This window comes from Anguilla rostrata, chromosome 1 (genome assembly GCF_018555375.3).
Source record: "Anguilla rostrata isolate EN2019 chromosome 1, ASM1855537v3, whole genome shotgun sequence".
Classification (NCBI taxonomy): domain Eukaryota; kingdom Metazoa; phylum Chordata; class Actinopteri; order Anguilliformes; family Anguillidae; genus Anguilla; species Anguilla rostrata.
In genome coordinates, this window is record NC_057933.1 from 78,615,571 (window position 1) to 78,630,616 (window position 15,046).

General features: G+C 50.2%; 1 protein-coding gene across 4 annotated transcripts in view; it reads left to right on the top strand.

Moving 5' to 3' along the window:
- The window catches only part of rock2a (rho-associated, coiled-coil containing protein kinase 2a), a 72,619-nt gene that overhangs the window by 26,410 nt on the left and 31,163 nt on the right, over positions 1-15,046 (top strand). For all 4 annotated transcript variants that reach the window (XM_064302759.1, XM_064302781.1, XM_064302749.1 and 1 more), the window contains exons 2-7: positions 6,825-6,906; positions 8,052-8,152; positions 8,756-8,893; positions 9,769-10,029; positions 12,633-12,777; positions 13,200-13,338. In XM_064302759.1, the coding sequence (XP_064158829.1) occupies positions 6,825-6,906; positions 8,052-8,152; positions 8,756-8,893; positions 9,769-10,029; positions 12,633-12,777; positions 13,200-13,338 (866 nt within the window). The remainder of the gene's footprint in view (positions 1-6,824; positions 6,907-8,051; positions 8,153-8,755; positions 8,894-9,768; positions 10,030-12,632; positions 12,778-13,199; positions 13,339-15,046) is intronic.

The following is a 15,046-nucleotide window of genomic DNA, read 5'->3' on the forward strand; positions in this document are numbered from 1 at the left end:
TGCTAACAAGCTAACGTTGCGTACTGAATGTAGTGTCTCACACATGAACTCATCCTAGCTGCTGAGAGACGTGTGCAGCCCTTCTGTAGAGGGAGTTGCCCAGTTTCCGGCTCTCTGGGGGAGTTTTGAGGTGGCAGACTCTCCGGGGGTCAGTTTGGGGACGATGCTGTGACCCCCGGGCCGTAGACTGCCTGGGTGGGGTGGGGCAGTTAGTGGGGGCTATTATTAGGAGACTGGGGGAAGGGGGGGGGGGGGAGATGGTGTGCATTGTGCCTGTGTGGGCAGGCCTGTCTGGCAGTTACCCAACCCCTATCTGGCATTCCTCTTCCCCCGCCCCCCCCCCGACCACTGCGGGGTCACGCCGGGGGCAAAGGTCGCGGCGGCGGCCAGAGGGCTGCTCGAACCCGGGGTTCAGTTTAGAGCAGGTCTGCAGCTCTGTGACGCGCAGGAGCGTGCGTATGCGTGTGCGCGTTTATCTGCGTGGGTGATGTCATTAGCAGCTCACTCTCTGAGCTGATTCCTGTGAATGGAACCGCATTCGTTTCCAGTGACGTCCTGAGCGCTGTGCTGGCTCATTAAGAGAAGCCATTTTGAACTGCAGGCAGTTCGGTAGCCCGATGACTCAGTCTTAACACATTGTGAGATTCCACTTTAGAGCTACGTAACTAGTCCTGTTGGGATCTGATGTGTGTTTACCTAATCTAAAATTAGCAGTCTGAAGCATTTTTAGCTTCCTGACGTATGCTGACGATGGTGTGGATCAGCATAAATTATGCGGGAGGTTGTCAATGTAGTATTTTTAGCAGTGAAGATAATGTTGGCCACTTTATTGCCATAGCGAGCTGATTTAAACCCTCTGTGACGCGGATAAGTGCTTGAATGATGTCTTGCTCGCCTGAACAGGCACAGTGACTTGAGCAGTTATTTTTACTGTCCCTCCCAGCCAAAAAACTGCTGAGGGAACAAGAGAGGTGGGTTGTCTGATCACTCTCCCCCCCCCCCCCCCCAATTTACCCCCTTACCCTCTATTTCTCTTTCCTCTTCTGTGATCGAGTGAAGGAAGTCGGTGGGTTAGAAAAGTCTGTGCTGCTGTTGTTTTTTTTTTTTGTTTTTGTTTTTTTTGAGTGATGTCACTTGTGCAAAGTATGAGGAAGAGGAACGAGCATCATCCTGGCTGCGTTTCCGCCAAGGGCTGTGTTTCATTTCGGGGCGGATTAGATTAGAGCTGAGATGTGCACTAAGCTAACAGCCCTGGGGGGTGGGGTGGGGTAGGGGGTGGGTTGGTGTCTTTGCTACAGCACCACCCAGAAGCGCTCGCTTCTGCACTCTCGAGCTCGGCGCTGTCATGACAATCTGTGACCTTTGAACCCGACCCGTGAAGAGCACTGCGTCGCTCGACTTTTAACTGCTGTAAATGAATCGTGTAGGTACAGAGCTCAGGTTTTACTGTAAATGAATCGTGTAGGTACAGAGCTCAGATTTTACTGTAAATGAATCGTGTAGGTACAGAGCTCAGATTTTACTGTAAATGAATCGTGTAGGTACAGAGCTCAGATTTTACTGTAAATGAATCGTGTAGGTACAGAGCTCAGATTTACTGTAAATGAATCGTGTAGGTACAGAGCTCAGATTTTACTGTAAATGAATCGTGTAGGTACAGAGCTCAGATTTTACTGTAAATGAATCGTGTAGGTACAGAGCTCAGATTTTACTGTAAATGAATCGTGTAGGTACAGAGCTCAGATTTTACTGTAAATGAATCGTAGGTACAGAGCTCGGCGGCTCAGGTTTTACTGTAAATGAATCTTGTAGGTACAGAGCTCAGATTTTACTGTAAATGAATCGTGTGGAGGCTAGTTACGTAGAGTGTAGACAGGCTCAGATTTTACTGTAAATGAATCTGTGGACAGGCTTACAGCAGGCTCGGCGGCTCAGATTTTACAGTAAGTGAATTTTGAGGCTACGCCGCGGCGCCTCTGCGTTTAAAGGTTGCCGCTGGCGTCTCTGTTTTACCGCTGTTTGGGAGCTCGGGTGCCGGGCGCCTGACGGAGGCCGTGTTACCGGAAGGTTCTCTTTGTGATAAAAAAGGCCCCGTGAGCATTTGGCCTTATCGGGGCCACAGGGGCGACGGCCTTTCTCCGGCTCGCTTCCCCTGCTCTTTTGTCAGCGGTCGGTGGTCATTGTGCGTGAGAGTGATGTTCCTTGTCCTCCCGTGTCCCGATGCCCTGTCACACAGAGTGGGTGTTAACCTTCTTAGCGGATTCACCCTAGCATCTATCCAGCTGTCTAACATCTCCAGGTAGTGTGATATTGAAAGAAAATGTAAACAGTAAAGCCATTGCTTTGTATAAAAACAATTGGGGAAAAATATATAGCGCATATATAATGTGACCTAGGTCAAGTATTGTCATTTGTGCTGTAAAGATGTTACATATACTATACATGTACACATCTGATTTGTTCACTTGTAGTTTATTAGTAATGTAAATTTCTTACTTTGCATCAGAATAGAAATATCCGAACAGTGTTTGCTGCAGTGTACAGTAAGTACTTGGGGTATGCAGTATGTACTGGGAGTGTACAGTAAGTACTCGGAGTATGCAGTATGTACTGGGAGTGTACAGTAAGTACTCTGTGTTCTCCATATTGTTTTCGTTCATGTTGCTCTTGCATCATGTGTGAGTAAAGACGTGGGTTCTCCAGGGAGATTTCCAGAAGCCCTGATGCTGCTGCAGATGTTCAGGGACAGTGAACCTGGCCCACAATGCACTGCAGGGTTTCAGGTGGTGCCTTGTCGTCTGTCTTAAAGAGGCGAGCGCCTGGAGCACCTGAGCCCCAGCCTCCTCTCTGTCACAACTGCGCAGATCTGCAACGATGCGCAGGAGCTGCGTCTGTCTGTCTGTCTGTCTGTCTGAGTCTCTGTCTGTCTGTCTGTCTGAGTCTCTGTCTGTCTAAGTCTCTGTCTGTCTGTCTGTGTGTTTCTCTGCGTTTATCTGTCTGCATCTGTTTGTCTGTGTCTGTGTCTGTCTGTCTGTCTGCATTTGTCTGTCTGTGTCTGTCTGTGTCTGTGTCTGTCTGTATCTGCGTCAGTGTCTTCCCTAGTGTCAGTGCCTGTGTCTGTACCTGCGTCTGTCTGTGTCTGTGTCCTAGTCCAGCGGCCCATTTGAGCTCCGGGAGGTTTGGAGAGGGGTGAGGAAATGGTGGAGGCGTGAGAAATGTTTTATGTGCGGTAATGAGGAAGCGGAGCTCCTGGTCGTTGGCGTATTTGGGGCAGGGCTAGTGAACATGTGACCAAGTGAAGGGGACAGTACAGGAAGAGAACGAATAGAGGCCTGAACACTCTCTCTCTCTCTCCCTCACTCTCTCTCTGTGGCCTTACTCAGTGTGGTCTGAACTGTCCTCACTACAGGAACCACAGGCTAGTGTCCAAACCACAGGCTCAGTCAGGGAGGTTTTCCTTGGCTTGAGGCAAAGTGCTTCTTTGCAGGTGAAATGGCAGAGTATGGAGTGTGAGGTACGGGATCTCATTTGGGAGAGCCCGTTAGCATCCCTCGGTGCTCTGCTGTCCCTAACCCCCCCACCCCCCCGTGACCCTGTGACCAGCGTGTTTGGAGGGGCGGGATCTTTGGGGTCAGTGGGAGGGAGTCATTCAGCCTCCTCCTCCTCCTCCTCCATGTTTGGCTGAGTTGGGAAGTGGGCGGGGTTTGCGTCTGACTGACAGGTGCTGCTCGGAGTTGGAAGGTGGGGGTACCGTACCGTTCAGCTGGAGCCAGAGCCAGACAGAGGGAGCAGAGAGAGAGTGTGGAACTGGGCCCCCCTTCTCTCTCATTCTCTTTCTCGTCTCTCCCTTTCTCCCTCTCTCTCCCTCTCTTTCTCCTCTCTCCCTCTCTCTCTCTCTCCCTCTCTCTCCCTCTTTCTCCTCTCTCTCCCTCTCTCTCCCCTCTCTCTTCCCTCCTTCCCTCTCTCTCTCACTCTCTCTCTCTCTCTCTCTCTCTCTCTCTCTCTCTCTCTCTCTCCCCCTCTCTCTCCCTCTCTCTCCCTCTCTCTCCCTCTCTCTCAGTGCCAGCGCCCGTTCCACAGCTCTGCCTTTCGGCCCGATAGGCACGTCCGTGTTCTGTTCTCCCCCCAGCCCCTCGTCCCCCCCCCACCCCCCGCTTCTTCCAACGACTATTTTTAAACGCGAGGAAGGAATTCCATAAAAAACACTGAAACATCGGGGCCTCCAGCCGTTCAGGGCACACGGCTTGTTTTCTCTTCTGCGTGCCTGGAGACGGGGCCCGGGGTGGGGGGGCAGGGGGTGAGCGGGTGAGGGGGAGGGGGGGGCAGCAGCAGCGGTGGGGTGGGCTCATATTTTTATTTTATCCTCTTCTGTACGCTGTTCTGTGGGCCACATCTCGCGGGCCGTCTTTACAGCCTTCGCATGACGCAAGGTTCCCCTCGTTGTTCCCGCCTGTTATACCGAGCCCCCCAAAAGTATGTTACCGCTGGAGAGAAATTTAGGTTTTTTTTTTTTTGCTATGTGCTTTGGATTTCAGGCCCAGGAAGTAACTTCCATAGAAGACGGCAAATGTTTGGCGAGGTCAGCGGGTCACAGGACTCGATGCAGTTATTGCACTTCCTGGTCTGCGCGACTGAGCGTTCAGCCTCGTTGCTTTGGTTTACTCTTGAGCTGAAAGTGAGGGGACTGGACACAAAATCGGCTGTTTCTGTGAGACGGTAAAACATCTGCGCATGCAGATACCGTGAAATAAAACTCTATGCTTTTGTCTCCTTCATCTTTTGAGCCAAAATTCAAATGCCTTAAGGACATACCGTAGCAAAAATAACAAATTTCTCTCTACTGTTCCCATGCTTTAGGAGGGCTCTGAACTTTTAAAAAAAATCTTTATTCTTATTCATATCTCCATGTGTCACCTTATGCTGAGTTCATTCTTATTCTATATTTTCTCCTCTTGGAAAGTTACCAGAGAGCTTGTGTGTGTGTGTGTGTGTGTGTGTGCGCGCGCGCGTGTGCGTTCGTGTGTGTATGCGCGTGCGTGTTCGTGCCTGCGTGTGTGTGTGTGTGTGTGTGTGTGTGTGTGTGTGTGTGTGTGTGTGTGTGCGTCTGCGTGTCTGGGGCTTTCTGCTTTTTGGTCTACTCTTTCAGTCTGTTTTTGTCTTTCCCTCTGTTGTTGTTCTTTCTTCCTCTTTCTGTTTTTTTCCGTCTCTGTGTCGATGCTCTCGTCTCTGTGGTGTCTGCTCTCGGGGAGGCCTGTCTCTCTGTGGGGGGGGTGTCCTGCGTCTAGCCCCGCCCACAGTGACACGTCGCCCCCCCCCCCCCCCCCCCCCGCGGCTTCTAATCGTACGCGGGAAGCTAATCGGCGAGGAAGAGAGGGGCTCTCTATCTGCCGGGCCGGGGCCCACAAACACGCCTGGAATGGATGTTCCAAACGCTAAATACTTCCTGCCTCTCCCGGGTGGAGGGGGGGAGAGGAGGAGGGGGCAGGGGGGGGGGCGGGGCAGAGGAGGGGGGAGCAGGGGGAGAGGGAGTGAGGGGGAAGGGCAGAGGGGGGTGTAGCTTGTACCTTACTGAACCTGTGTTTTGTAGTTGTCCAACGACCATGATATTTTTTACGCCGCTTTGGATAAGAGCGTCTGCTAAATAAATGTAATGTAATGTAATGCGTGTTTCCGTTTCAGTGTCCTGGCACACCCTGCTGCTACCTGCTCATCCCCTGATTTGATTGGCTAAAAATGATTTTCTCCCCCCTCCACGTTGGCTGATGTGTGGTGAGCGTTCTGGGGCAAAATAGCCGCCGTGCATCACCCAAGGCGGGCGCTGCTGCACGTTGGCGGTGGCTGAGCCGAGTTTCTCCCTCGCTGTAAAGCGCTTTGAGCGTTTTTGTTAAACTTGGTGGTTTTTTAAATTCCCCCAGCATGCACTGGGGCCCCGAGTGCCATTTAAAGCCGCTCGGTTGCTGAGGAAACGCTCACGGCGGCAGGGGGAAATGACTCGCAGGACCGGTGGCGGAACCCACTTCCTGACACCGCCGAATTATCTTTAAAGTCCGGGACGTGACGTGTCACTTCCTGTGCCGCGGCGCTACATTTGTTTTTTTTCCCTTAAATAGTCACTTCTGTCGGAGGGGATTCCTATGAACCGTACACATCAGCACACATCAGATGGTCGCCCGGTTTAAGGGGGCGTGGCCATGGGCTCGTTGTTGGGGGGTGTGGCAAGGGTCACTGAGTTCAGAACGTGTTTTTTTTTTTTTTTTTGACCGGCAAGTTAATGGAACTCAGGGTAATGTCTCCATGGAGATATCAGATCAGGCACAGCTGTGCTCTGTGGTTGGTGTTGCTATGGAAATAGTCTCACACCCACTCATTGTTTTCTGCATATGCATGCACTAGAATACCCAGAAATAAAAGCTTATTATGTGGGCCTACCGTACCTCTAGACCTGAAAACGCTTAACGGAAGTGTAAACCAAAATATGAAATGGAAATAGTGTTCTTCTCTGTGCCTGTACTGTACTGACTAACGTTTAGTTTTTAAATTAAATTAACTGCCCTTTTTTTAAAAAAATTTTTTTAAGTAATGTTAAATATTTTTTTCATATTGAGCTGTATTTATGGCAGTTATATTCCACTTTCTGAAACTAACCTTGAGTGAACAGCTGCCTCTAAATACAAAAAAAATTCTCTGAATGATAAAAATTGGGAAACATCTGCTACCATTTTGCTGATTGCTGAAGGAACATCCTGTTTTCATCTGTGTTGTTTACGCTGTTTTTTTAAATTCAGTGTTTGATTATTATTATTATTATGCTCTCATCTCCTCAGGACTCCATGAACGCCCTGGTTCTCGACCTGGACTTCCCCGCGCTGAGGAAAAACAAGAACATCGAAACGTTTTTAAACCGATGTAAGTGCCGAGGCTTCGCCGGCGTTCGAAGGTTCGAAGGTGCCAGACCTCCGTGAGTCTTCTCCGCTGAGCCTGTCGTTTAGTTTAAAGCGGCAAGATGATGATCGCTTTATCGACCCTGGAGACCGTTTGACTGCTTCATTGCTAAATGAACTCAAGTCGAAGGAAGCTCATCTTTGAGTAACTCCATTGCATGTATACCGTAACTGATGATTGGCCTACATTACATTACATTCATTTGGCAAATGCTTTTATCCAAAGCGACGTACAAAAGTGCATTTTCATGATCGTAGACAACTGCTGAACACGGGTTCAGTAAGGTACAATTACTTATTTTGTACAGCTATGGGGTTGGGGCCTACTTGGGGTTGGTCGCTTTTTTATGACATCACAAAAGCATGTTCCGTGGTGCTGCCACAATATGCAACACATAAATATGCAGTGGTGGATTTCTCCTCGAACAGCAGCGTTTTGGATGCCAGGGTGTGCTATTGTCTCTAACAGTATTAGTCTTGTCTCTTCTCTCTGCAGATGAGAAGGTCATGGGTTCTAACAGTAAACACTCTTCTCTCTGCAGATGGGAAGGTCATGGGTTCTAACAGTAACACACTCTTCTCCCTGCAGATGAGAAGGTCATGGGTTCTAACAGTAACGCACTCTTCTCTCTGCAGATGAGAAGGTCATGGGCTCCAACAGTAACACACTCTTCTCCCTGCAGATGAGAAGGTCATGGGCTCTAACAGTAACACACTCTTCTCTCTGCAGATGAGAAGGTCATGGGTTCTAACAGTAACACACACTTCTCTCTGCAGATGAGAAGGTCATGGGCTCTAACAGTAACACACACTCTTCTCTCTGCAGATGAGAAGGTCATGGGCTCTAACACTAACACACACTTTTCTCTCTGCAGATGAGAAGGTCATGGGTTCTAACAGTAACACGCTCTTCTCCCTGCAGATGAGAAGGTCATGGGTTCTAACAGTAACACACTCTTCTCCCTGCAGATGAGAAGGTCATGGGTTCTAACAGTAACACACTCTTTTCCCTGCAGATGAGAAGGTCATGGGTTCTAACAGTAACACACTCTTTTCTCTGCAGATGAGAAGGTCATGGGTTCTAACAGTAACACACTCTTCTCTCTGCAGATGAGAAGGTCATGGCCTCTATTCGGGATCTCCAGATGAAGTCGGAGGATTTTGACAGAGTGAAGGTCATCGGTAGGGGAGCCTTTGGAGAGGTCCAGCTGGTGAGTTGGACAGACCATACTGGACCATGACTGATCCCACTTTGTGTGACTGATCCATCGGATCCCACTGTGTGTGACTGATCCCGCTGTATGTGACTGATCACATCGTATGTGACTGGTCCTACTGTACTGTATATCTAATCCCACTGTAGGTGACTAATCCCATTTATATGTGACTGATCCTACTGTACCCAACTGATCCAACTGTTGTATTGTGTGTGTGTGTGTGTGGGGTTATTCTGACAGGTGTGTGGATTGACAGGTGTTTAGTCTGTGTGTGTGTGTGCTGCCTGTGTGCATGTATGTCTGTGTGTGTGTGTGTGTGTGTGTGCCTGTGCACGTGTGTGTGTGTGTGCGTGTGCATGCCTGTGTGCATGTATGTGTGTGTGTGTGTGATTATTGACAAGTGTTTATGTCTGTGTGTGTGTGCCTGTGCACGCGCGTGTGTGTGCATGCCTGTGTGCATGTATGTGTGTGTGTGTGTGTGTGTGTGTGTGTGTGTGTGTGTGTGTGCATGTAGTGTGTGTGTGTGTGTGTGTGTGTGTGTGTGTGTCTGCGTGTGTGTGATTATTGACAGTTTGTGTGTTCTCTCTCTCTCTCCAGGTGCGGCATAAAGCCTCACAGAAGGTCTACGCCATGAAGCTGCTGAGTAAATTTGAGATGATCAAGCGCTCTGACTCCGCCTTCTTCTGGGAGGAGCGTGACATCATGGCCTTCGCCGACAGCCCCTGGGTCGTGCAGGTGAGGTCACCGTGGGGTCACCCTGTGCTGGGCTGCCTTGTGCTGAGTCAAGCGCATTTCTGTCCTGCTCATTTGTGTAGCTGTGGTATGAGTTGGGCTGCTTTAATTTGTGTTTCTGTTTTGTGTTTGTGTCAAATGTCAGTGTCTAGTGTTGTGTTGAGTTGTGCTGTGTTTATGTTATGTTGTGTTGTGTTGAGTTGTACTGTATTGAGTTGTGCTGTTTTGTGTTGAGTTGTGCTGTGTTGTCTTGTCCGTTGTTGTGCGTGTTGTTGTGTGCCTGTGTGTGTGTTAGTTGTTGTGTTGTCAGTTATGTTATGCTGTTTGAGTATGTTGAGTGTATGTTTTACACGGTTCTCTTGAGCTGTGTGTGTGAGTTAATGTTGGGGTATGCTCTTACATCTCTCTTCTCTGTAGTTGCTGTGTTGAGTTAATGTGTTGAGTATGCTCTCTAACGTGTCTCTTCGTAGCTGTGTTGGTTGTTGTGTTGAGTTATCGTGTCTGTCTTCTCTCTCTGTAGCTGTGCTGTGTTGAGTTAATGTGTTGAGTGTATGCTCCTCTAACACGTCTCTCTCTCTGTAGCTGTGCTGGTTGAGTAATATGTGAGTGTATGCTTCCTAACTTCTCTCTGCAGCTGTCTGTGTTGAGTAGTGTTGAGTGTATGCTTCTCTAACGCGTCCTCTCTCTGTAGCTGTGCTGTGTTGAGTTAATGTGTTGAGTGTATGCTTCTCTCTCTCTCTCTGTAGCTGTGCTGTGTTGAGTTAATGTGTTGAGTGTATGCTTCTCTAACACATCTCTCTCTCTCTCTGTAGCTGTGCTGTGTTGAGTTAATGTGTTGAGTGTATGCTTCTCTAACACGTCTCTCTCTCTTGGCGTAGCTGTGCTGCGCCTTCCAGGACGACCGCTACCTGTACATGGTGATGGAGTACATGCCGGGGGGCGACCTGGTCAACCTGACCAGCACCTACGACGTTCCGGAGAAGTGGGCGCGGTTCTACACGGCCGAGGTGGTCCTGGCCCTGGACGCCATCCACTCCATGGGCTTCATCCACCGCGACGTCAAGCCCGACAACATGCTGCTGGACTGCCAGGGCCACCTCAAGCTGGCCGACTTCGGCACCTGCATGAAGATGGACACGGTCAGCCCACCCCCCCCCCACACCCCACCCCCCCGACAGGCGGATGGACGGACACAGCATGTCACAAAATGACTCTAAATACCTGGACGGACAGACAGACGGACTGACTGACCAACACGACGTCATGTACTGACTGTAGAAGTGAATAATCTGGACAGCTGGACAGACAGACAGTTGGATGGCCAGACGGACATGCAATGTCACAAAATGACTGCGAATGCCTGGATGGACAGATGGATAGACGGATAGACGGACAGACCGATCAACGCTACATGTCACATACTGACTGTAGAAGTGAATACCTGGACGGACAGACAGACTGACGGACACTTGTGCATGGTGACACTCTTGTAAACTGTGAACACAACAACGCAACCGAACAGATAGACAGAGAGACACACAGTGCATATTGAGAAGAGAGAAAGGGATGGAAGGAGAGGGAGAGAGGGCAGAAGAGACAGAGGGGAAGAGAAAGAGGGAGACGGAGAAAGAGACATGGAGAGAGAGAGGATGATGACTGCCTTTGCTCGCCCATTAACAGTCAGAGTTTTGTGTGTTTGTACGTGTGAGGGAGAGGTGACAGTCAATACTGTAATAATGATGTTCAGTGTTGGAACTTCGACTGGTGGTTTTTGAGGTACAGTATGTCTCTGTGTTTGAAGCCCCCCCCCCCCGTGGGCCCGCAGGGAGACTGGGAGACTGAGATCTTCCGTAAACACAGCCTCCAGTGAGGGACCCGTTCTTTTGGCAGAGACACTGGGGATTCACCCCAGTCGCACGCACGCACTTCACGGATAAACACACTAATGCTGTGTCAACAGTCTGCTGCCTAATTCACCCGCCGTCTGACCGATGGTGCAGATCCTTCAGTAGCTTTTTTTTTAATCCTGTGGGGCTGATGGGAATTGTAGTCAATATCTGGCACATTTGTAGTGCTTTTACGCTAGCTCTGGACTTCAACTCCCGTGAGTGCCATTGTGAAATAATGCCTGTTGAACCCTGATAGCTGTGATAGCACTGAAGCGTTTAAACTTCCTCCTGGCTGGGAATGTGTGTAATGTTAATCTTTCCCCGTGCCTGTGGTGAGCTATCCAGCAGCACCACCTGGTGGACAGAGGCAATATCTGCAATTTTTTTTAGTTTATGGCACCAGTTAGAACAGTTTGAAATTCAAATCAGTTTTCTAGTGAACGATTCAAGGTCCAGGTTCACAGCTGATTTACAATACTCCTTTGCCGTAAAATGGGTGGATTAGGAGAGAAACACATTTTTCTTCTTCTTTTTTATTTGAACTGGTGTGACTTGCTTGTGAGAAGTTGTTACCTGTGCCGGGTATGAGTACAGGGAATTCACAAGAGCACCATCAAACAGCAGCGAGCCTGTTAATCAGGAATCCGGTATTTTTAGTTTTGAAAAAAACATTTTCATTTTTTATTTTGCAGTTCACGGTATGGCCAGAGGGGGGAGTCAGTGATTGGGTAATTCCCAATGAAAGCAGAACAAATGAAAGGCATTTTGCCAGCAGCAGACTTTGAGGACACAATAGAGCTGAGGCTGGGGACTGCCTGCTTGTCTGCAGCGTAGTCAGACTGTCTGCTGGGGGGGGCGGGGGGGATAAAAATGGTGATAATGGATTGCATTTATTTAGCGCCTTTCAAGATCTGAAAGGACTTCACATCAGAGGTGGGGAAGCTCACCTTAGACAGTGCGTGGAACCCCCCTGGGTGACACACGGCGGCCATTTTGCACCACCGTACAGCAGCTAAGCTGGAGAGAGATAAAAAGGCCAATTATTAGTCTTCGATCTCTCTTCCAGGAGGGCCAACTGAGGACCGGGTCTCATCTCACTGACAAATAACATGAGTTAAAACAGGAGAGTGTGAGCCTGAGGGGGGTGAGGGGAGCGGGGTCAATTCTGCCTCAATTCAAACAATTTAGAAAATGAATACAATGTAGAACATTCTTGCAATGTTGAATTTCAGTGAATGTCCTGAGTTGACTGATCTGAAGTGGAATTGACCCACCACCCGGGGGTAAAAACAGCGGAGGACAGCTTAGGGCCACACTAATGGCTGTGTGCAGGGGTAAACGGGATAGCCAGCGAATGACTGCGTTACTGCGGCTACTGACGGGTAGCCATGGTTACAGGAGTGCGGTTACTGACGGGTGGGAGGCGGTCACTGACGGGTGGGTGGCGGTTACTGCGGCTACTGACGGGTAGCCATGGTTACAGGAGTGCGGTTACTGACGGGTGGGAGGCGGTCACTGACGGGTGGGAGGCGGTCACTGACGGGTGGGAGGCGGTCACTGACGGGTGGGAGGCGGTTACTGCGGGTGGGAGGCGGTTACTGACGGGTGGGAGGCGGTTACTGACGGGTGGGAGGCGGTTACTGACGGGTGGGAGGTGGTTACTGGCGGGTGGGAGGCGGTTACTGGCGGGTGGGAGGCGGTTACTGACGGGTGGGAGGCGGTTACTGGCGGGTGGGAGGCGGTTACTGGCGGGTGGGAGGCGGTTACTGACGGTCACTGACGGGTGGGAGGCGGTCACTGACGGGTGGGAGGCGGTTACTGACGGGGGGGCGGTGCTTCTTCTCGCTCCGCAGACGGGGATGGTGCGCTGCGACACGGCGGTGGGCACGCCGGACTACATCTCCCCCGAGGTGCTGAAGTCCCAGGGCGGCGACGGCTACTACGGCCGCGAGTGCGACTGGTGGTCCGTGGGGGTCTTCATCTTCGAGATGCTGGTCGGTGAGTGGACCGCTCCTCTGTGTGTGTGTGTGTGTGTGTGTGTGTGTGGTGGGGGGTGGGGGGGTGATGATACTGGACTGTGAACATGATGGGACTCAATATCTGATCTGGGTTAATATGGAGAAGCTGAAGCTCTGTTCCTGTCCCCTTAACTCCTTCCCTCCCTCCCTCCCTTATTCCCTCTCTTTCTTTTCCCTCTCTGCTCCTCTCCTTCTCCCCTTCCATTCTCTTTCTTTCTCTCGTCTCTCCCTCCTTCTTTCTTCTCACACTTTTCCTCTCTCTTGCTCCCTCCTCCCTCTTTTCTCCTTCTTCCTCTTCTCTTCCATCTCTCTCCCCCCTCATCTCTCTCTCCCCCCTTCCCTCTCCTCTCACTCCCCTTCCCTCCCCCTCTCACTCCATCTTTCTCTCTCTTTCCCTCGTAGGTGACACTCCCTTTTATGCGGACTCACTGGTGGGGACCTACAGTAAGATCATGGACCACAAAAACTCGCTCAACTTCCCCGACGACGTGGAGATCTCCAAGGATGCCAAGAACCTCATCTGTGCCTTTTTAACAGACAGGTGAGGATCCCTGAACCGTACGGCACCAGCCAGAGCGCCCGGTCGGCTCAAAATCATCCCCAAATGAACACCAAACGCATGTCACGTGCCTTCTTCGGACAAGGGGATGTCTTTGTGTTTAGCCTGTCGTGCTCAGAGATGTTTGTCCCTGTTTCTAAGGCTGGATGTCTTTGTGTTTAGCCTGTCGTACACAGCGATGTTTGTCCCTGTTTCTGAGGCTGAATGTTTGTGTTTAGCCTGTCGTACACAGCGATGTTTGTCCCTGTTTCTGAGGCTGGATGTTTGTGTTCAACTTGTGGTAAACAGCGATGTTTGTCCCTGTTTCTGAGGCTGGATGTCTTTGTGTTTAGCCTGTCGTACACAGCGATGTTTGTCCCTGTTTCTGAGGCTGGATGTTTTGTGTCACTGTAAACAGCGATGTTTGTCCCTGTTTCTGAGGCTGGATGTCTTTGTGTTCAGCCTGTCGTACACAGCGATGTTTGTCCCTGTTTCTGAGGCTGGATGTCTTTGTGTTTAGCCTGTCGTAAACAGCGATGTTTGTCCCTGTTTTTGAGGCCGGATGTCTTTGTGTTCAGCCTGTCGTACACAGCGATGTTTGTCCCTGTTTTTGAGGCCGGATGTCTTTGTGTTCAGCCTGTCGTAACAGCGATGTTTGTCCCTGTTTCTGAGGCTGGATGTCTTTGTGTTTAGCCTGTCGTGCTCAGAGATGTTTGTCCCTGTTTCTGAGGCTGAATGTTTGTGTTCAGCCTGTCGTACACAGCGATGTTTGTCCCTGTTTCTGAGGCTGAATGTTTGTGTTCAGCCTGTCGTAAACAGTGATGTTTGTCCCTGTTTCTAAGGCTGGATGTCTTTGTGTTTAGCCTGTCGTACACAGCGATGTTTGTCCCTGTTTCTGAGGCTGAATGTTTGTGTTCAGCTTGTCGTAACAGCGATGTTTGTCCCTGTTTTGAGGCTGATGTTTTGTGTTCAGCCTGTCGTACACAGCGATGTTTGTCCCTGTTTCTGAGGCTGGATGTTTGTGTTCAGCCTGTCGTGCTCAGAGATGTTTGTCCCTGTTTCTGAGGCTGAATGTTTGTGTTCAGCCTGTCGTGCTCAGAGATGTTTGTCCCTGTTTCTGAGGCTGAATGTTTGTGTTCAGCTTGTCGTACACAGCGATGTTTGTCCCTGTTTCTGAGGCTGAATGTTTGTGTTCAGCCTGTCGTACACAGCGATGTTTGTCCCTGTTTCTGAGGCTGAATGTTTGTGTTCAGCCTGTCGTGCTCAGCGATGTTTGTCCCTGTTTCTGAGGCTGGATGTTTGTGTTCAGCCTGTCGTACACAGCGATGTTTGTCCCTGTTTCTGAGGCTGGATGTTTGTGTTCAGCTTGTCGTACACAGCGGTGTTTGTCCCTGTTTCTGAGGCTGAATGTCTTTGTGTTTAGCCTGTCGTACACAGCGATGTTTGTCCCTGTTTCTGAGGCTGGATGTTTGTGTTCAGCCTGTCGTGCTCAGAGATGTTTGTCCCTGGTTCTGAGGCTGAATGTTTTCGTGTTTAACCTGTCATAAACAGTGACCTTTGTCCTCATTTCCGAGGCTGACCACAGCTGTGTGTTTGTTCCCTGCTCAGTGTCGGTCCTGTGTGCGGTCTGACCAGCTCTGCGTGGTGTGGACGCGATGAAAGCAGAGCTCTAATTGTCAGTGGTCAGATCGTGGGGACAGACTCAGTGCTT